Source organism: Dicentrarchus labrax, unplaced genomic scaffold, assembly GCF_905237075.1.
Source record: "Dicentrarchus labrax unplaced genomic scaffold, dlabrax2021, whole genome shotgun sequence".
NCBI lineage: Eukaryota > Metazoa > Chordata > Actinopteri > Moronidae > Dicentrarchus > Dicentrarchus labrax.
The window spans coordinates 29,371,149-29,392,232 of record NW_026136704.1 but is presented as its reverse complement, the minus strand read 5'-3'; the positions used below and the strand labels follow the sequence as shown (position 1 = coordinate 29,392,232).

The following is a 21,084-nucleotide window of genomic DNA, read 5'->3' as shown; positions in this document are numbered from 1 at the left end:
TTGCTTTATACTGTACAGCTGTACTGTATGCTCCAGTTTTACCTCATTTGCTGAACTGCTCTCAGGCCAGAAATAAATCTGAATATCCCAAGAAAATAACAGCACAATCATCCATGTCCCAGAGGGGTTTCTGTATCCTTACCTGATAATAAATCACTGTAATAATCAGGTGAGCTTTTGGTAATGACAGCATGGCCTCTGGTGAGCTGCTATATATAGACTTATAGCAGAGGTGACCAGTGAAGCATAGAGGGCGAGAGACAATGTTCCCTCAGAGAGAGAGCGAGTTATGTCCTTTCTCCTTTCTCAAGAACATAAGTCATGTGCAAGCACTCTTTTCCCCTCTTTTTCTTTTACACACACACCCACATATAAAAAAACATACATTTACACTCTTCTGTGGATGTTCTACCAATACATTCTTTTTATTTCACACTCTGTTCTTTCTCCCTTTTCTCTCACATGCACAGCCTACATGTACACACTGTCCTGTCTTGTATAACACTGTGGAAATGTGCCCACCCCCATGAGGACAGGTCGTAAATATAAGGTTTCTTCTGGTGTACGGGTAACAATGGAAAGGACACACACACACACACACACACACACACACACACATTGTCAAAGATAACACGCAGTAGGCTCATTGAAATAATGCAAATAGGCACATGCACAGATGCTTCAGTATGTCCTTCATGTGATTCATTAGCCGCACAGCTCTGGGAGTCTAGAACAGAGTGAAGAGTGAAGAAGGTGACTTTGTGTTGGCAGCATCCCAGACCTGCTCTCTGCTGGTCAGTACTGTGATCTGTCACCAGAGGATACTTACAGTGTTGCAGGAATATACTCAAAAACTTTGAATGTCTTCTGAGAGGCCATCTGTGCTGCGCATTAACCCAGCCTGAATTTGTCAAGTCTGTTGGGAGCAGTTGCAGATTTCTACTTAGAACAACACGCAAGTGTTTTCTGATCTGCTGCCTCACTAATAAAGGTTTGGTTATATTTAGGATCTCTGTGTGCTTCAAACTATGTTGTATAATGTGTCATCCCACCCATGTAAAGCCAAAGGTGTTTGTAGATGTTCTAACAAGTTTCAAGCAGTCTCTGTAGGAGTAAATGTATTAATGAGAAGAATAAAAAACAGAACTCTGCCTTCCATACCTGACCGAATCGCTGGTCATAGAAAGTGTTTGATTGTTGAATTGTCTGTTTCAGAAAGTTACAAAACAAGAGTGTGTTAGATAGTTAGTATTTTAGCCATATTATCCATCCCAATTATTTAAAACTCATTAAACATTTATTTTACAGTTTGTCTTTGTTTTCTCTTCTAAATAAATTTGGCTAAACCGGGTTTGTTTAAAACGTCTGACCGCCCTGTCTGACTTATTTTTACCGATGATACAGCATTCCCATTTTAGACTTATTTTTACCGATGATACAGCATTCCCATTTTAGCAACAGTACAATGTTATCATAACTGTAGGAAATGATGGCAAAAAACCAAAAGAAAATCTATTAGATAAAAAAGAAAAAAAAGACAATATGATGATAAACAGCCCACCCCCTTCAATTCATTTCCATTTAAAAGGCACCTCCATCCAGCAGCTGCTTCCATGCAGCTTTTTCAGCCAAACAAACAAACAAACGAACAAACACATGAATGCAAAGTTTAGTATGCATAATTTATTTCTCACTGACATTGTTGCTGAACGAATACACATTATGAAGCCTTGTACCTCCTCTCTCAGACTGACATACAGATGCACAACCAAAGCAGTGGTACACAGAGCAGTGTTTGTGTCCAAAGAATCTGCCTTAACATCATCACACTGAACGGAGGAATGCTTTCATGCCAAGACAACATAAAAAATTGTGTTTGCGGGATCACCTAGACACTTATCCTTAACACGCAATTGTTGACCAGTTGAACTGCAACATGGGCGCTTGCTGTCTGTCATCGGAGAGGACTTATTTGAGTCATAATACTCCACACAAGGAATGTTTGTATGTCAGTGTTATATATGAACATACAGCAGGACATTCTGTATGTAAACACACAATTTGTTGAAATGTTATTACCACTGATTCACAAAGCCATGTACAAAAATCATTTCTGGATTGCACATAACAGCCAACTAAGGTTCAAGATTTAACCTGACAGCTACAAACATTTTAGAAGTTGAAGACGCCTCTTTCTGACAGCTGTTTTTTTTTTTTTTAAAGTAACACCAAGATTTTCTTTATGTACACAGTTCAACACGCTGTTGTAGAAGCTGCCATTAAGTTTTGGGATCCCAACAGCTGTGAATGCTAAAAAAGCTATGTTTGGTCACTTTGTGTTGGATTTTCTATAAAAACAAGCTCCCAACTAGCAAAAGGAAGATCAATATATGCAGCATATGAACATTTTTTTAAGATATATTGTTTTTTCCAGGCCCTTGACAGCTCTCGCTTGACATCATGACCTCAGAAAGTAGTCAACATATGGCAAAATATGGCAGCTAATCCAGCGTTGGCATATTATAATTGTTGGTTATATTTACATTAAGAACAATCAGCCTCACATACAAAAGGAGAGACATGCTTACTGTACATTTTTAATCACTGATTTTAAAATAAATCATTAAAAATCAGTGTTACATTGCTTTTCTGTATGCTGCCACAGTTATTTTGTCCACTGGAGACGGTTTTCTTTGCACATCCAGTATTTCTTAATTTCCTCATCACACGTTTGACATAATCGAGAAATGTTTCTTTGTTTGCCTAATATGACAATGTCAGCAGCCAGCAGTGTCGCTTGCATCAAGGAGGAATGTACAAATCTTGCCATTTTAGAGGAAATGGTTAGATCTGAAGAAACAAAAGGCTGAAAATGAAAAAAAAGACATTACACTGTATATCATTTAGGAAGTTTGGGACGGGTTAAGTTAGAAGGCATCTGTCTGAAAGAGGAATGTAAACAGTATCAGGTCAGCTGTGGCTAGCCTTTACCAAAGCCCAAGCATGTAGGTTGGATTCATGGAGGTTGAGAGACGGTTGCCTGGCAACACAGTTTCAGTAAAAGCTGTCAGAACTTTTAAGCAACAAAAATCAAATTTTATACCTCCAGCATGCAAGTCCCCATACTTGAATGGTTTCTGGCAACTACTGCATGCACTCAAATTTATAAGAATAATAATAATAATAATCTGTTCTATGCCACTGTTCTGCTCCACAGCGCTCTCAATATAATGTAGGTGAACTAACTGATCAATTTGACTTTTAAACTGAGTTGAATGTAATAAAAGGCTTTGGTTTATGATTTTCTCTGCCATCTCAGTGGAGTGGGTTCTGATTATTTTGCTGTCTGTGGTAAAAATGAAAGAAAAAGAAAGAACAAAACATTACTGACATTATATAAGAGACACTTCTACTCTAAGCCTTCTTGCTATCACAGTTTACGAGCTGAGGTACTTCATAAGGCTTCATTATTTCCTTCAAAAAACTAATAACAGACATTTCCAAAAAGCATTAAAAATGTTTTTGACCATTAATGTACAATATGTTTTATTACCCTTCTGCTCTTCTTCCATATTCCAAAGTGGTGCATTTGGGTGTCAAACCCCCAATCTCCTACATCTGCCCTCTGTCCAGTTGGGTGTGAATGTAAAGGTGTCTCCTCTCAGGCCACTAACAGTCAGCCATGCAGAGAGTGGTCTGTTTAAATAATTCCACTTAAATATTCAAGAATGTCCTCCTAGGCATTGCAAATGACTCCTAGAACAGCTGGAAATTGTCCAAATATCCAAGTTCTCAAATTGTGTTTGACAAGATCCTTATTAACTGCACCAGTGACATGACAGGATGTCAGCAGGTCTGTCGATCTGTTGGTCCAACACTTTGGTCCAGACTGAAATACCTCAACATGTACTGGATGGATTGGCATGGGATTTGGTACAGACATTCATGGTCCACTGAGGCTGAATCCTGAGGACTTTGGTGATCCCCTGACTAGTGCCAACAGCAGGTCAAAATTCCCTCCAGTTCAACACTTCTTTTCATGAGGATACCACTAATGACTAAATCCTTGTCAGCCTCAGCTGCACTAATGGGAAATAATGATAACATAGCATGTTAAACATGCTGATATAACCATGCAGTGCAGCTGTGTGTAGGCTGACAAACTACAGCTTGAAGTTAGAACCAAATCAGCTACAAATAATTGTCTGAGGTGTCCTACAATGGTCACAGTAAAAAGGATAAATCCTTCTGATTTACAACATGACCTGTCCTCACTCGTGGTAAGGATGTAACAACAGCGAAGTAGTCTGTTTTCTGGTTTGTAAGCATTTCCATCTTACAGAAGCTGCTATTGTGGCTACAGACGTATGTCTTGTTTATTTTATCCCCAGGCATCTATCGCCTGATAAATGCATCTGATTTCAGCCTGTCAGACCAGAAGACATCAAACCCTGTCAGTGTTAGGAGCTTCCTCTATGCACTGAGCTGAGCAGTTTGGACCCCTTACAGTACGCTCTGGGTAGAGGTCACTTCCTAACACTGAGGATGGTCATCTGTAGACACTCCTCCTTTAGAGCCACCAGTTCTGTCTTGTAGCTGCTTGTCTTGCCCCCATCGACGTAAACACAAGGCTGCTTCTTTGCTGACAACGGCGTTTCCATAGTCACTGAACCAGCGTTGAGCATGTCGGCGTGTGATGGTGAGGAAGAGGAGCCCTTGTGGCAAGCTGCTGACAGTAAAGCTGAGAGAGCTCGGCCGACGTCGTGTCTAGCCCCCTCATTGACGAAACAGTACAAAATGGGGTCTGCAACGCAGTTGAGGCTCGTCATTGCCAGCGATACATGGTACGCTGCAAACAAGCTCTCCTCCGAGCTGCAGTCACAAGGCTTCCTTAGAAACATGACACTCCGCACCAGGAGGAGGATGTGGTACGGTCCAAAGCAGAGCAAAACAATTAGGATCAGACTCAACGCCAGCCGCTGAATTTTGGCCTTTTCCTGGCGCTCTGTTGAGACGTTGCAGCGCACTGCTGCGAGGATCCCGCGGTAGGCAACAAGCATGGCTGTCCATGGAGCGAGGAACCCCAGAAATGTCCTGTAGAGGTTCATCCCTGCCACCCAGTCCTGCATGGGATACTTCTCAAAGCAGAAGGTGTGGTTGAACCGATCCTGGAAGAGCTCATCGTGAAAGAGAGGAGCGGAGTTGGCTACGATCTCAATGATCCACACCATGGCACTCACCAGGACCGCTGCAGGAATTTCAGAAGAGGGGAGGAAAGAAGAGGAGAGAGAAATATTAGACCTTGGGGTAACCCCTCATTCCTCTAGCCCAAGGGGAAGCAACTGGCAGCTCCAGAGCAGCCTGAGGCTCTTTAGCCCCTTTCCAGTGGTTCCCTGTGGCTTTGACAAAAAAATAAATGAAAATAATTTGTCATTGTTGTAGGCCTAAAGCAATTCTTACATTCTCTAGCTGTAGAAATGTGTTGCCATTACACACCGAAACAATGTTTTTTCAATCTTATTTCATCAACTGTTCGTCATATGTTACGTTCTGATCTGGCGCCTTTACTCTATAGTTTAGAGTACTAGTCTTGAGTATCCCTAGCTATTCTAGCTATCGTTTCCAAATATAAGAAAATAAAGGTTGTGGAGGAAAACAGAGAATTTAGTGGGTGGACAGATTTGTTTGCTTTCACCACCAGTGCTGCTGGCTTACTGGTATGCTTGATCTGCAACGAGATCAGCTTTGATAGTACGGGTTGCTGACCCCTGATATAGCATGTGTGAATACTGCACTATATAAAACTGGGCACCACCATTGATTTATAGAATCAATTTGATTCCAATTCACAATTGATTTCTGATTTGATTTGATTCAGTTTCAATGCAATTAGGGATATTTCTGTTACAGTACCAGTTTTGCTTGGATATGAAAGAGACTCTCAGAGAACTAATGCTGTGAAATGTTAGGAACTCTATCCTGTCCATGCGGATACCGCATATTTTAAAATGGTATTTCGGAGCCTCACTATCACGGACTTCCATGCAAAAGTGTCCAAAAAATATTTCCAAAGAAGTTAGTCTGGGGCCTCATTTATAAACTGAGCTTAAGTTACATATCATCACATTTTATTAAAAGTAATGACTTTAGCAGACATCCTCGTTTAATTAGTTATTTATAAAAACTTCTTTTGACGGGATGATGGGATTGATCTTATCTCCACACAGACTGAATTTCCTGTTATGTCAAGGAATGACAGATTTGAAGACGCACATCCTCTCTGGGCTCAGCAGTAGCACAGTTTGAGGAACTCATAGTCAAATGCAATATCTTTACCCTGCAAAAACAGGATGAGGTCAGATTGGAAAGTACTGACTCTTTCTTTTTCGTCCAATAAAGGTTTTATTTTGGATTCATCAATAAGAACACCACAATTGCAAGGACAAGTTTATAAATTAGATTCCTGATATTAAGGACACTAATCTGCCAGTACCATAATTAGTTTTGATGTGAATTGGTGTTAGGATGGATGTGTTATTTCAGAAGAAAAGCCCATCCTGAATCGTACATACCTGTTTTGATTCGTCGAACCTTGGCAAAGCGCAGAGGATATGCCACAGCCAGGTACCTGTCCAGTGATATACAGCAGAGGAAGGCGATGCTGACGTAGATATTAGTGTAGAAGATGAAGCCGAACAGCTTGCAGCTCTCCTGACCGTGAATCCAGTCATCGTGCTGTAGGAAGTAGTCGATCCACAGAGGAAGAGTGGTGATGTAGAGGAGGTCAGCCACTGACAGGTTGATCAGGTAGATGCCGAGCTCATTACGTTGGCGTACCTAGAGGGAGGAGAGAAAACAGAGGAAAGATGAAGGGAGGAAAGCGTAGGGAGACAGGGGTGAAAGATGTGAGAGCGATGACGATTTAAAGTTTAAGGATGAAAGAGAGAAATGCACATGTGCGATGATCGAGAGAGTGTTTCATGTTTTCTTAAACCTTTGTGCTTTTCATAAGAATCAGAATCAGAATTTTTTATTGCCAAGTAGGTTTTTACACCTACGAGGAATGTGACTTGGTGTGTTGGTGCATAAAAAAATACAAATATACATATACATATACAAATCACACAAAAATCATACACAAAAATAAAGTACTTTTAAAATATAAATAAATAAGCTAAGAAAGAAAGAAAACTGTGCAGAAGACGGGAGTGCAAGGCAAACAAAAGTCAAATATACTGAGGGAACAGTGTCTGTGTTTCCTTTTAGGCAAACTTAAAATGGGGGAGAAAATAAAATGCAAATGATGTGTGTATTTCCATCAGCTGCAAATCATTTGGCTGTCTGAATGTCAAAACATGGAACAAATGCAAAGTATTTGGAGAAATGATTAGGTCTGAATGTATTATTGTTGTTTCAAGTCTCATATAAATATTATACATTAGTAATCTATGCCATGAAAAAGAAGCACACTTAAATAGGTAAAATAGTGCAAGTCAAGAATGTACAACCACAACAAAAGCTTGTAAAGGAGAGTGAGAGGTGCAGATATTTTGGAGGCAGCAGTTCAACTTGTCCGCTGTGTACCTCCGATTAAACTTTTCAAATTGGATTTGTCAGCACTTGGAAACCAAGCTACTTGGAGACAGCTCTGTTTCCCAAGCAGTACTGATATTACAATGTTAATATTTAGGCAGAACTGCCACGGTAAATAAACAGAACACCAAGTATGTTCATGTTTTGAATTCAGTTCAGGTTTTGTCATTAATGAAACTGGTGACTCTCAGCAATGCAGTTAACCCTGCCAAGCACTGAAGAGTGATTTGGAACTACAATAACCATAATCCACCTATGACAGCATGCACCTGTGCTCTTTTGAGTTGTGTTTGAGTGTCAGTGCCAGGCCTCAAACTGAAAGGAGATGGATGTATGCTGAGAAGCAAAACAATAATCAGAAGTTGAATTGTTACTCACTTTTAATGACGTTTGTGCTTAAAAAAATATGAGTTAATGATCTCGCTTGAATGAAAAGTCAATAACAATTCTTTCTGCTGCTGCCAAAGCAAACTGACAGCCTGTGGGAAATGCTGGAAATGTTTTATGCCTTATGGGAAAATATCCCCGTGCTCTGTTGACTGTATGCAGCATGCAGTGTCAGACAGGTTACATGGACAATCTCTTGTTACACAGTTAATGATGTTACCTATTACTTTATAGTAAAACAAAACTGAACCAAACCCAACAAGGTTTGAACCACTGGTGTAATGTACATTTACTGAAATGACTTACCTAATTACTACTTAACTATATTTCTAAGGGTAATATTGTACTTTTTTTAGCTAACATTTATGCTTACAAACATACAAACAGCTTATAAAATCAGGATATTTCGATTGTATAATAAAAAGATAATTGAATAAGTTCACAAAGTCGGTTTACATTACATTCATTGGAAACTATTTTGATAATTGTTGTCATTTTTCATGTAAAATCATTTCATGGTTCCCTGTCAGTTTAATTTATTTTTCATTATCTTGAAGTTTGGACAACTGGTTGGACAAAACAAGCATTGTGAACTTTATAATCACTTTACAAAGAAAATAATGAATCCATAATGAAAATAATCTTTAGTTGCAGTTCATATAAAGAGTTTAAACTGAGCTCCATCTCAACCAACTACAACAGTAAAATCCTGCTACTATGTTAATGCATGAGTCATACTAATCTAATGATGTAACATATAACAATATAACAGTCACAGAGGACATTCTTCTGCATTCAGTATCTTTACTTTTAATACTTTAAGTGCATCGTCCCGATTATACTCATATGCTTTTACTTAAGTACATTTTCAATGTAGGACTTTTATTTAGGAGTATTTGTACTTTTACTTAAGTAAATGATCTGAATACTTCCTTCACCACAGTTTGAAACCACTTTGTCATGTTATCAGGTATGTGTGTGTGTGTGTGTGTGTGTGTGTGTGTGTGTGTGTGTGTGTGTGTGTGTGTGTGTGTGTGTGTGTGTGTATGTCTTCCTCACCTGCATGTAGGCAGCCCACAGGGCCATACAGTTAGTGGGCAGCCCCAGAACGATGACTATGATGTAGAGCGTGGGCTGGAAGAACTGGTCCACCTTGCTGTCCACATCACAGAACGAGATGTTGCACATTGTCTTGTGTGGAACGCTCTTGAGTGTGTTTGTGTGTGTGCAGGTGTGTGATGTGTGTTCAGCTACTCTCAGCTCTGAGTGTCCCTCTGTAGTTTCACTATATTCCAGCTCCAGCAGTTTGACAGTGACATGCCGACCCTGGCGTCCTGCTCGGCTACTACACGGCTGTCCAACACGGAGCAACAGAAGAAAACAGAACTGTCATTTCCGGGGCATTTCATGGTTCCTGTTTAAAACAGTGTCCTTCTCGCCCGGGGGCCTTGGTGCGCCATAATCCTCTCTCACGCTTCAAAGCCAGCCCCAGCGTCCCTCAGCACAGAGGAGAAGAGGAGAAGAAAGGAAGGAGCGAGGGATAAAATGTGGTGAAATGAAAGCTGCCTTATCGACGCTGTGCCAGGCCTCCTGTGCCTGGACAGGGCCTCATCAATCTTTTAGAGATTAGAGGTCTGCCAGGTCCACTGTGAGAAGGCGAGGCTGAACATCAGTGTGTGTGTGTGGGTGTGTCTCAAGGCCCTGATGACACTTTAGGATCTCGCACTGAAACACAGGAATGACTTTAGTGCTCTTCACCACTCCGGAGCCGACGGGCTGACTCCTGAGCATCTGCAAGAAAGAAAGAGAGAGAGACTATTAAATTATGATGCTTTATAATAAAAAAAGACAAGAAAAGAAAAGAAAATAACAATTTGTATGTTGATTTTTGTTGCTTGTTATGTTCATGCCCTACCTAAAATAATGATACTAATAACAGTAAGATAATTAAGATGAAGAGGATGGAATAAAAACGGCAACAACTTGACTTGTCAAATTAATTTAAATAAATTAAATAAAAGTTATAAAAAACACAAACAGAATCTTATAAAGTAAATCTGGGCAATCCTAGCTATTTCATCTATAAATGAAAGTCTTTAAAACCTTATATTTTCGCTTTCACTGTTTGTCTGGCATATATGTTCAGCATGAGCTGATTCCAGCTCCTTATTAAGATTAGATTATTATTCAAACCAAAAAGACTATTCAAACAAATGGAAGTAGTATGGTATTATGGACGTCAAGTGCATCATTTTATACACACTTACAGTTTTGGTATCTATTTTTTACTGGAATTTAAAATAAAGGTTCTTTCTGTTTGAACAATGTTTGACTGCGGCAGCATGAGTTTGTAATGACTGCAGGTAAAACATAGCTAAAACATGATGCTCTCTGTGCAGTCATTTACATTCTTCAGTACACATATGAGTCAGGAATGCAGAAATAGAAACAGAAAATCAGTCAAGACGGCAGTTTGTCCTCACTTCATTCTGCTTGCTTGCCCTGTCAGATGTCAGGCCCTCCTTACGTTACAACAAACTTTGTGTTTCAGGCTCATTTCCTGTATTTATTTGCAGTGCTCTACATTTAGTTTACATACTTTAATGCACTACGATTTCTTGTCACAAGACTCAGACCTGCAGTTTTTAGATATTTGGTTTGGTTATTTGAAGTGATTGGAATCCCTCTTGAGGTGAAAACAAAACTCCCTGGAATGAACACACCCTCAACACATACAGTCAAACCCTTTTCTTCTAATAGATTGAATTCTGCTGCCTCGATGGACTGAGAAAGAGTAGAAATGGGCCCACACAGAGGAAGACTTAATGCAGCAAGTAAAGTGAAACAGCAGACATTTATCTGGGTGACTTTCTAACATCTGGTATGATAACACAGAACATGCTGACACATCGTATAAGGACAAAAAGACCTTGCATAGATGGCACACAGAGAGTCCAGGACATAATGATAAGAGTTATGTAAGCCTTCATGTAAACATGACCTGAATATATACATGTACAGCGGAGAGAGAGAGAGAGCAGGATGGGAGGTCAGTCTTAGTTACACTCTTCAACTTCTCACTTTCTCAACCCTAAGCTCAGTTTCTGTTTATACATCTTGGACTGCCTTGATATTTTTTGCATACGGCTGATATGAGTCCACATATGCTTTCAATCACTTAACTTGAATATATTAAGTACTGTGAACTGCTTTCCTCCAGAGTTTAAGCATATTGCAGCTTCTTTTCATTCCTCGTAGATCAATAGACTTCAGAATTTACTGTGAAGGTTTTTCAACTTAAAGAGCTAAGTGCATGTTGCAGCTTTTACACATTTCAGTTAAATATTTATCAGTGTAAAGTAAAACTTTGATTTAAGAATTAGAATCATATCAGCTAAATCCTGCGAACACCCACCAGAGGCTGTGTTTTTTTCATCATCTTAAGCAAGGCACAATCATCATCCTCTGTGGACCAACAATATCCACAGCAGATTTCATGGCAATCTGGCCAGTAGTTATCTCGTGTATAATATGTGCATTACAATTTTGTGTAAAGTTGAAAATGAGTTTCTCTGGAGAGCATGGATGTACATCACAAATGTCTTAGCAAACCAGTCGTATGATTCCTTGAGTACAAAGCTGAGTTAGATCTGAATATTATGCATAATAATAGTTCATGCAGTGTCCAAAATGGAAAGGGCCCTGTGATGCCAAGGTCATCAAGGCTCTTGAGAGAGACTGAACATGTGGACTCGATGACTATGAAGCAGTCTATTTCCAAAGAAAAAGCAGGCATGCTGAGTCAGTGTCCTCTTCCTGGTTAAAAGTCTCAGCAAGAGGCCTCAAAGATGTCTGTCATCAGACATCAAAACAGTTTAAAGATCTGTGAAGGAAACAGCTTCTGCTTGCCATAATGTGACAGTCACTGGTGTGGAACAGTGACTTTGTACAGAGCCCACCCAGTACCACAGTCATAAAGACAAACATATAAGAAAACACACAAAGAGACACAGGGCTAAGTGAGGTCATTTCCACGGTAGCATTGTCAAATAAGTCTTTGTTGGGGGAAACACCCATGTTGATAAGCTTAACCACGACTGGGTCATCACACTCATCAGTTCCACAGTGCAGAGGTATTTCAATGTTGACAGTACATTTGGTTAATTGTCTTTACCAAAAAGGTTTCACATTGGAGATTTAAGTTATCAACATACAAGCTCCTGTTAGCATTCCACACGTTGTAACTGCGTCCAGGGTTTCAGTGGCTGTTGGAGGTAAATTGTCTTGTTTTTTCTTTAAATCCTCTCAAAACTTTAGTTTGCATTGCTAGGATTCCACATTGAAACAAGCAAGCTGTGCCTCAGCTGTCTCACTGAGCTAGCAAGACTAAAAAAGGCTTTGTTTTTAGCTCTTTAGGGAAACTTCACTCCTTCCCAAAAATGTTTTAGGACCATTATTTGTACTTTGAGTATGTTGCTAACTCCACCACAGAGAAACTCTCCAGCAGCCTGATGCAAGTAGGAGTTAAACTACCGTGTGTTGCATTAGCCCGTTTTCTCCAGCTGACATTTCACATTGTGTGTGCATGATGTATAATAAATAAAATCTGACTTCCGTTTTGAAAATACATTACTGCCAAAATTAGATTCAACTACAGTGAACTTGAATCTTCAGGTATTACAATGTCTGTCAATTTGAAAATGAAAACGCTAAGTCCATTTCACTATCAGTTTTTATTATAAGTGGTGGAAAGAAAGGGGAAGTTAAAAAGTTGAGTAAACTAACACAATTTTCTCGTGTTTCATGCTTGCAACAGAGGGTGAAGCGAGGGAGTTCCAATCAGAAACTGCAGCGCTACATGCTACTAAATCCCACCCACTGGAGCTGTGAATTAGACATTGGTACAGTAGTTGAGTAAATATACTGAGATACTTTTTAGCTTCAATTTGATGTCTTTAACCAGAGCAACTTTCTGGGAATGAACATTTACAGCATCATTAAAACAACATTTTGTGTCTTGCTGCTCCACCCTGCAGCCACAGCGCTCCACTATCAAACAACTGAGATCACATCTGTCACCACTGAGCACCAAAGAGCGGCCTCACTTCCTCACTAGATAAAACAGCGGGGCCACACGCCGGTGACAAAATCACTGCCAATCAACCTTATCACTGCATAAAGTCTGCTCTCAGTGTGTGTGGAGGACAGGGTGTGATTCTGGCTTTGGGCTCGCATTGAGCTATGGGAACTTTCTAATTAAATACAAATTGAGTTAAAGTAATAATCTGGAAGCTTTTTATTTCAATAAATGTCTGTTAAGTCATTATCTATCGCCCAATCTGGTAACACACTGGTAATTGAGCATTTGGCCCCCTGATAAAAGCACTTGAATTTGCATTATTACAAACTGGGTGTTGGTGGCGACATTCTCGTGAAAAGTGATGCATTTTCCATCACCCAGCAGTAGTTGGCACGCCGGAGAGGGTAGGCGGAGCGAACACGACAGACTCGCTCTTCAGCTCTCGTGTGAAGGAGCGTATGTTTTATCCGTTGCTATGTGAGTAAACAACTACTCTGGCCAAACAAACAAAGAAACTATCGATGACCACCGACAATGTACTGCCAACTGACTGGTCACACAGGCGACACAGTTTGGATCTCTGGGGAGTCAGGTCCAAAAACATGCCTGCAATTATCGCTTACCACCATAGGTGCCGCCAAAGAGAACGAAACAGAGATCTTCAAGATTGTTACCTTAATGTGAGATAAAGTCAATTCAGACTGCAGTGTGACCTCACTGTGTCCATCAGCTACAGAGGAGGAGTTTTGGGGGTGTTGTGTCTTGCTCAAGGGCACGTTGTCAGTCCTCATTTACCCACGCGAAATGACTAATACGGGGTGACATGCGTTTGTTTTTCACAGCATGCAGCAAACATCACTTGTGTTATCTTTGTCCCACCTGTCACCAGAAATGTGGTTTGTTCTGTCAATTACAGATGTTTATCACGCAGCGTTTGCATGCGATGGCCCCACACAAGCAACTCTCCGCTGCTGTTGTGGTGCGTGTGCATGCACTGTGTTTGTGCCTACATGTGAGGACGAATATGTGTGTGTGTTTGTCCTCCTGGGAGGTTCCTTTACGCTGTCAGCCCAGTTAGCAGCAGCTGGCGGGCTCATCAGCGGTCAAACATTCAGCCTGTTTCTGACACACAGGCTGCTGAACCGAGTCACGACGCTCAATCGCAGTCACAGAGGTTACGTTACGTACACCTGCAGCGTGTGCTGACTGTACAGACTCACACTGCTTTGTCATCTTTAACTGAAGTGCCCTTCTCCGGGAATACATAAATAAAAACTATTAGTCACTAGTTTAATTGTTGTTGTTGCTGTTGTTTTAAATATTTTGTGAGAAAGCCTTCCTAGATCCCATTTAACAAGGATCAAGGAAATGTTATTCATCGTTATACAACACACGGTTGTCCCTTCATGCTACAAACAAAAGAAAACAATTAAAAAAGTTATTTATATTCATATATTCATACAGATACACCAAGGAAATAATTCTGCAGTGCATTTGAATTTATTGTCTGCGTCTTGACTATATACTGTAGCTACTTTACATTTAGCTGTTTCACTCAAGTTGTGTGTAGCCGTGTTCTCTGTGGCTAAGATGACAGTGGATTTAAAAAGTAAGACTCATCTTAAGACATTTTACAAAACACTGTAGCTAAGTCTTATATAATGTATAATACTGGCTACTGTTCTTCAGCTTTTCTGCTTTCTCTTCCTGTGCATATATTTAAGAGATTATTTGCCAAAACATTCTGTATTTCTATGGGGGGAAAAAGGTTGGTATTACATAAAGTACAGTTCTGCAGGGATGTACTAAACTAAAGGTTTGAGGCCACACAGCTGGAAAGTGGTTCAAAAGGTTTATTAGTAATTAAGAATAAGGAATGTGTGTGTGTGTGTGTGTGTGTGTGTGTGTGTGTGTGTGTGTACAATGGAGGCCTATATCAACCTGTTCGGTGCCGTCCGGTCCGCAGCAGCGTCTGATCTGCTGCCAGAGGAGATTAGGTCAAGGCAACCATGCAGACGTCATGCTGGTTAGCACGCACACACACACACACACACACACACACACACACACACACACACACACACACACACACACATTTTCTCTCTAACATACCACACACAAACAGATGTTTTCTCCCTCATATACAAACACACATACACACTCTACACATAGTATGCTATGGGACATGATTCCAAACACACACATCCACTTTTTCTGTCCTTCACTTAAGCTGTTCTTTTCTCCCTTTCACTTCCCTGCTACACTCCCCCATTGTTCTGACTTTTGGCTCTCATGGTCTTGATCCAGGTAACTAAACTCTGAATATCACTACTCAACCTGCGCAAACTAAAACTCCCAGAGCGACGAGGAACAATAAACAATAAAATATGAGATATGACACGCAAGTCAAACAGTCAAAGATGCTTGACAGATTTCTTTCATACATCAGAGCAGCATTACAAGTCAAAGTCGAGCTGTTAACGTCATCATTAAGTAAAATCAAAGTCACTGACATCATGGTTTGATAAGGTTAAGTTGCAGTCATGTGACTCAATACCAGTGGTAGAATTTTGAGGTACTACTACTGTACTTGAGCATTTCTATTTCATGGTACTTCTACTCCACTACATTTCTGAAGGATATATTGTACTTTTTATTCCACTACATTTACAGTATTTGACAGCTGTAGTTACTAGTTACTTTACAGATTCGGATTAGTCATGCAAAATATAATTAACAAATTAAAGGACCACTATGTGATTTAGTAGCATCAAGTGGTGAAGTTGCAGGTTGCAACTAACTGAGTGAACACCGCTGGCATCTGTATTTGACAGCCTGGGAATGAAGCCTATGTTCATGAAACTCAAGAAACACCCTATCTGCAGCAAGTGTTTGGTTTGTCCCTTCTGGGCTACTGTAAAAACATGGTGGTTAACGGTAGGCGACCTGTGGCATTAGAAAAAAGCTGTCTGGCGGCGAGGTAAAGCGGTGTAAATATTCTTAATATAACGTACGCGTAAAAAGATATTGATTCTTTTAAGTTGGGCCTAAAATATATTGTTCTGCAGCATCCCTCCACAGCAGTGCATAGCTCCGCTTCTGTGCCGGTGCTCCTGTCTGCTTCTTCAAACTGGGGTCACAGACCACCGCCTACTGTAGGTTATACACTGAATATTTAAAGTACCTCACATACCACTTCAAAATACCCGAACTATCCCGATGTACAAACCTGTATGTGTATCTGTGTGTGTCTGTGTGTGTGTGTGTGTGTGTGTGTGTGTCTGTTTTGGCAGTAACTGCGTGGCTGTTTGCCAAACATTCCTGTTGACAGTCAAACAGTGGAAGCAGGAAGACACTAATGCTACCCTATCAAACATGTCAACAAACCTCTTACACTTCAAAACTCGGTCACTTCCAGGACACACAGAGACACAAACACACGCAACCCAGTCACCTCACTGTCCTCATTCATTCAAACAACTGAAAATGCTGAAAATGACCAAAGGCGAAACAATGATAATCTTCAGCAAGCACAGGCAGTATTACTGGCAGATAATGGTTTAGATTTTTAGGACACATATTGCCCACACATAGGCGTGTCCATTTCCAGTGCCATTGAGCAAGAGTGCTGTCAATAGCTGCTTGATTTGTGAAGGAGAATCAGAAATACCACGTTTTTCACAACCGTCAAACAGACACGACTCGAGAATTCTTGGCAAATTAACAGCACAGCGCCTCTGTTCATGGCACGTACCCACTCACTTATACATTTTGAAATATGTGAACTGGGTTGTTGTCATTCTCTGCTGCAATAATATGCATTGGTGAGTGGGTGAGTGATGTAGCCTACTGACGGTGGATAGCTACAGCAAAGACGACCCTCACAAGTATAATGGCTTCCCAAGATTCCCATTATAATATTACGTAGCTACTATGTAGGCTACCATAAAGCGGTGAACACTGAAATGTGGGGTCTGAGATTAACATAGTGATCTCATCCAATGACGTTCTGAATTTTAAGCTGTAGAATGGTGTATAAGTTATGTTTATTTAGAAACGAAACAACGTTATTTCGGGCTGTAGTGGGAGAAATTAAGCCCCTGAGTCATACGAGTTATTTGCTCTATTTACATATCCAAAAACCGCTTAACAATTGAATGATTCTGCCTTTAATCAGACCAGAGCATAGCTATCAAATGAAGCTCTGTGTAATACTAATGGCTAAGTTAGTGACCTAATATTTTGTATTCAATTTAGGGAGAATTTAGTGGAAAAAATGGGGACAGAGTCAGACACAGCAGGATATCCAAGGTTTCTTTAAGAAGAAACCATGTCAGTGTCAGACAGATAAAGTACAGTCCAGCACAGGTCAGAGCCAGCTTGAGAGGGGCATGAGAGCTACACCAACAGCCATGTACCTGCAGCAACAGGTCAAATTCAGAACATGACCTGGTTAATGCCGTTTTATTAAGCAGAACAAAACTGCTTGTCCTATCCATATAAAATAGTTACACATGAAGATCGCACCCGGTGTTTTCTAAGCCAGTTTTCACTTCTGTATTGATGCCGACTGGTTCTTGGTTCCCCCTGTGCCACGTCATTCAACCTGTTAGGGGAGGGTTAGAGTGGGTTTTAAGAGGTTAGGGAATCCTGGAATCACCCCTGATAGTGTAGACACTGAAGTCAGAGGGGAGATTAAAGGAACACCGGGCACCACAGAGCGATCTCACTTCCTCATTAGAGGAACGACTCAAACAGCACGTCTGTTTTCCTATTACAACTGCTGCCATCCACAGAAGTTCAGTTCAGGCTATCTTTGATATCTGAAAGCTCTGTGGCCAAACGATTGATGTTATTTTGTTTTACCCTTGTGACCAAGCCTCATTAACAGCGTGAGTGTCATCTGAGGGTCGATCCCTAGGGTGTCATCACGCCTACACTTCATTTTCTTTGGCTCAAACCACAGTGGAAACATTTCCTTCACTGTATATTTGTATTGGGTTTGTTTAGATCCAGAATGTGTGATCATAAATAAACCAGACATAAGTCACATGGAGTCGTAACTAACTTGTTTAGGGGAATCATGGTAACCAGGTGCCAGATTGGAGTTTTGGCAGCAAAGAGGTTTCAGTCACTGCAACTTGACTATAAACATGATGGGTGTGCCTGTGCTATTTTTAACGTACTTTGTCTAGTTAGTCTAATTCGAACATCCATGATAAAACTATCAGATTATTTTTTCTTTCACTCTCAGTCCAAATCTCTGTTGCCCTTTTCAAAGTCTCTCTTGGTCTCTAGGAGAAACAATGGGGACAAGAACTTGAACTACAGCCAAGCAGTAACTGATATCAGCAGGGTCACTACGGAGCTTTTTCCCACCCATGTTCTTGACCTCAACTTCCCAACATTTAAATTATTTTGAATCTTTTGATATTTTCGTCAGAAGTCCTCTAGCAGGGGTTAATCAAGTTCATTGTCATCTTGTGGTCATATTTTTAGAGTGCACCGAGGGATCAGTCATGAATGTCAGAAAAAGACACTGTACTGTCACCTCCATGTAACCTGCATTCTGTCAGCAGTCTGTAGTGCAAGCAGTCTGCTGATGATGTGTCTGTTCACTGCATTGTGGGACGGCTCTGAGGAATTCAAGCAAACGGGATGACGTCACACTTTCTTTCTGTGAACACAGTAAAAGCTCATCCCCAATCGGATTCTGACTGGTTTATTAAATTCAGACAACCCAATGTCCCATCAGGCCTTTCTTCAGCATTGACACTCCTAGTGTGGATTGTGTTTGTCTGCTCAACTGTCCGAGCAAAAGACTCACCAGAATTTGAAGTGTCTGTGTGAAAAACTAAACCAATGAATGAAGTAAACACTAAAGAGTTTGAACAAATGACTTCAAACTGTGCCTGAGTGCATCTGATAAAAGTTTTTCAATTTAAAGCACTCCTTGCATCACCTTAAGAGTATTTATTTTTAGTTTAAGGCTTCATTGGAAAAGGCACCCTTGCAATACTCCACTATTTATCCAGTTGGTGACATGTAGGCAACTGTTATTGTCCACAGACAATGAGATGGTGGTTTTGAGTGCTCTGTAATAGCACACGACTGAGATTAAGGCAGTTTAATTAAGTCAGCACCAAATGAAACTGTTTTAAACTGTTCTGCGGACTAATTAAACATTAATTCATAGTACTGTAGTTTTTTTAGTTTCTCAGTTTATCAGATTTCAAGAAAATTCACTTCCTGAATTAAATGAATTATGAGGCCACTGACCTGGACCCTGACAACAGCTAGTAAAACATATACTGCACACCAGAGACCCACACGCTGCTACATTCCCACATTAATAGGATGCCGTTTTCTGTCCGTCATCACGTATACAGAAACACGTGAATTTTCTTTGCTGAAATACTGCTTGTCTCCACTCTTCCAGATGTCCTTTTTGATTTAAAGTTAAAGCTGAAGGTAAAGTGAATTTCCAGAGTCAGCACACAGACCTCAGGTTTAATCCCGTTTCCTTTTCTCTTATAAATTGTTTTTATTCTCTTGTTTATCTTATACATTTTGTGCTTTTCCATTTAAGACATTAATTAGATTATTTACATTTTACATATTTGTTCCTACTTTTTTACATTTTCAAAATTTTATTTTTTTAATTTAAGTATTTACATTTAAACTTAATTTTATATTTCAGATTATTTCTATTCCACTCTCCTTTTCAAGTTGCTGTTTCCATTTCAACATCCAATTACTTTTGTGAATGGTCTTTTGCCTGTTAACATGTAATTATGTCCTTATTATAAAGGTAATTATGATCTTATTATAAAAGGAATAAATGACCATCTAGTAATGATTTTCTCTTTTAATAATACATTTTTCCTTTTATTTGTATTTCTGTTTAAAATGATCCTCCACTCAACAAAGTACCTCAAATGTTTAAGGTCCAGTGTGTAAGATTTACTGGCATCTGGAGGTGAAGTTGCAAATTGCAACCCCCTGAATACCGTGCACCTTCCAAGCCCTATCTAGAGCCAGCATTTGGTTGTCCGTTTTGGGTTCATTCTAAAGTAACGAAAACACAACTTTTTTTAGTTTTTTTTTAGGTGATTATACATGAATGAAAACATACCAATGAATATTATATTCCATTTCTGCCAATAGATCCTATGTTGTGTATATACCTAGCTGGGCCTGGTACTTTCCTCCCAGGAATCTATTCAAACAATTTGCCTGTGATTGCAGTACTCCTAGGAGGACATGAAAGGCGTATTCCATTGTTGAAAACGTTTAGTGGTCGTTGTTAATGCTCAGAGTGGAGTGTGATTTCACCAACTCCTCTGGGGACTCAAACTGGCAACCCTCTGGTCATAAGCAGCTTTCCTTGGGGAAAAATAAAAGAACATGCTCTAGTGGAGGAATATTTGAGGAGGAATCTGTAGGTCCTGAGGGAATTAAAGGAAATTAGGACAAGGTTTTGTACAGAAACAAAGATCCCAGGGTGAGGGCCGCTCCCAAAGCATCATATTTCCATCCTACCCAGAAACCTTTCGTCTGACAGTCAGTATTATTGTTACACAATGATGATGCTGGTGGCTAAAATTTAAAAGAAGCCAAAGAGATTTCCAGTGTACTGGTCTCTATGTTCTCACACGAGACATAACATAGTTTTAAAGCAAGCTTGTTCTATTACAGTACTATATATTTTTAGGCTGGGAGCTGCTGTTTGTCATGTGCATCCGGCTGTGTCACTGAGTAGCACTTTTTAGGCAACCCTGGGTGAATATTTCACATCTAGGTCACAACTTGGATCCAGAGCAGACACATTTTTCCATAAAATTGGCATATTTAGTGGTTTAGTGTTGGACAGCGACAATAAAACACTGCCCTGTCTACTCTCACTCTCGTCTATCATATGCTCAGTCAATGATCTCATCAAAGGACATCTAAAAGAAAAGTGTAGTTTTGTAACATTAAACTAATCATGTGCTCGTGATTCAGCAACTCTGAAATATTATTCA

The 21,084-nt window shown here is 40.1% G+C and overlaps 2 protein-coding genes across 2 annotated transcripts in view; one reads left to right on the top strand and one right to left on the bottom strand.

Moving 5' to 3' along the window:
- The window catches only part of LOC127362650 (rhomboid-related protein 4), a 424,067-nt gene that overhangs the window by 324,439 nt on the left and 78,544 nt on the right, over positions 1–21,084 (top strand). The gene's annotated exons all lie outside the window — the stretch shown is intronic.
- The window catches only part of gpr4 (G protein-coupled receptor 4), a 46,419-nt gene continuing 26,998 nt past the window's right edge, over positions 1,664–21,084 (bottom strand). Inside the window, exons 2-4 of the mRNA XM_051398640.1 lie at positions 9,040–9,771; positions 6,573–6,837; positions 1,664–5,248 (exon numbers count right to left, since the gene is read on the bottom strand). Of these exons, the coding sequence (XP_051254600.1) occupies positions 4,527–5,248; positions 6,573–6,837; positions 9,040–9,168 (1,116 nt within the window). The 5' untranslated portion in view covers positions 9,169–9,771 and the 3' untranslated portion in view covers positions 1,664–4,526. The remainder of the gene's footprint in view (positions 5,249–6,572; positions 6,838–9,039; positions 9,772–21,084) is intronic.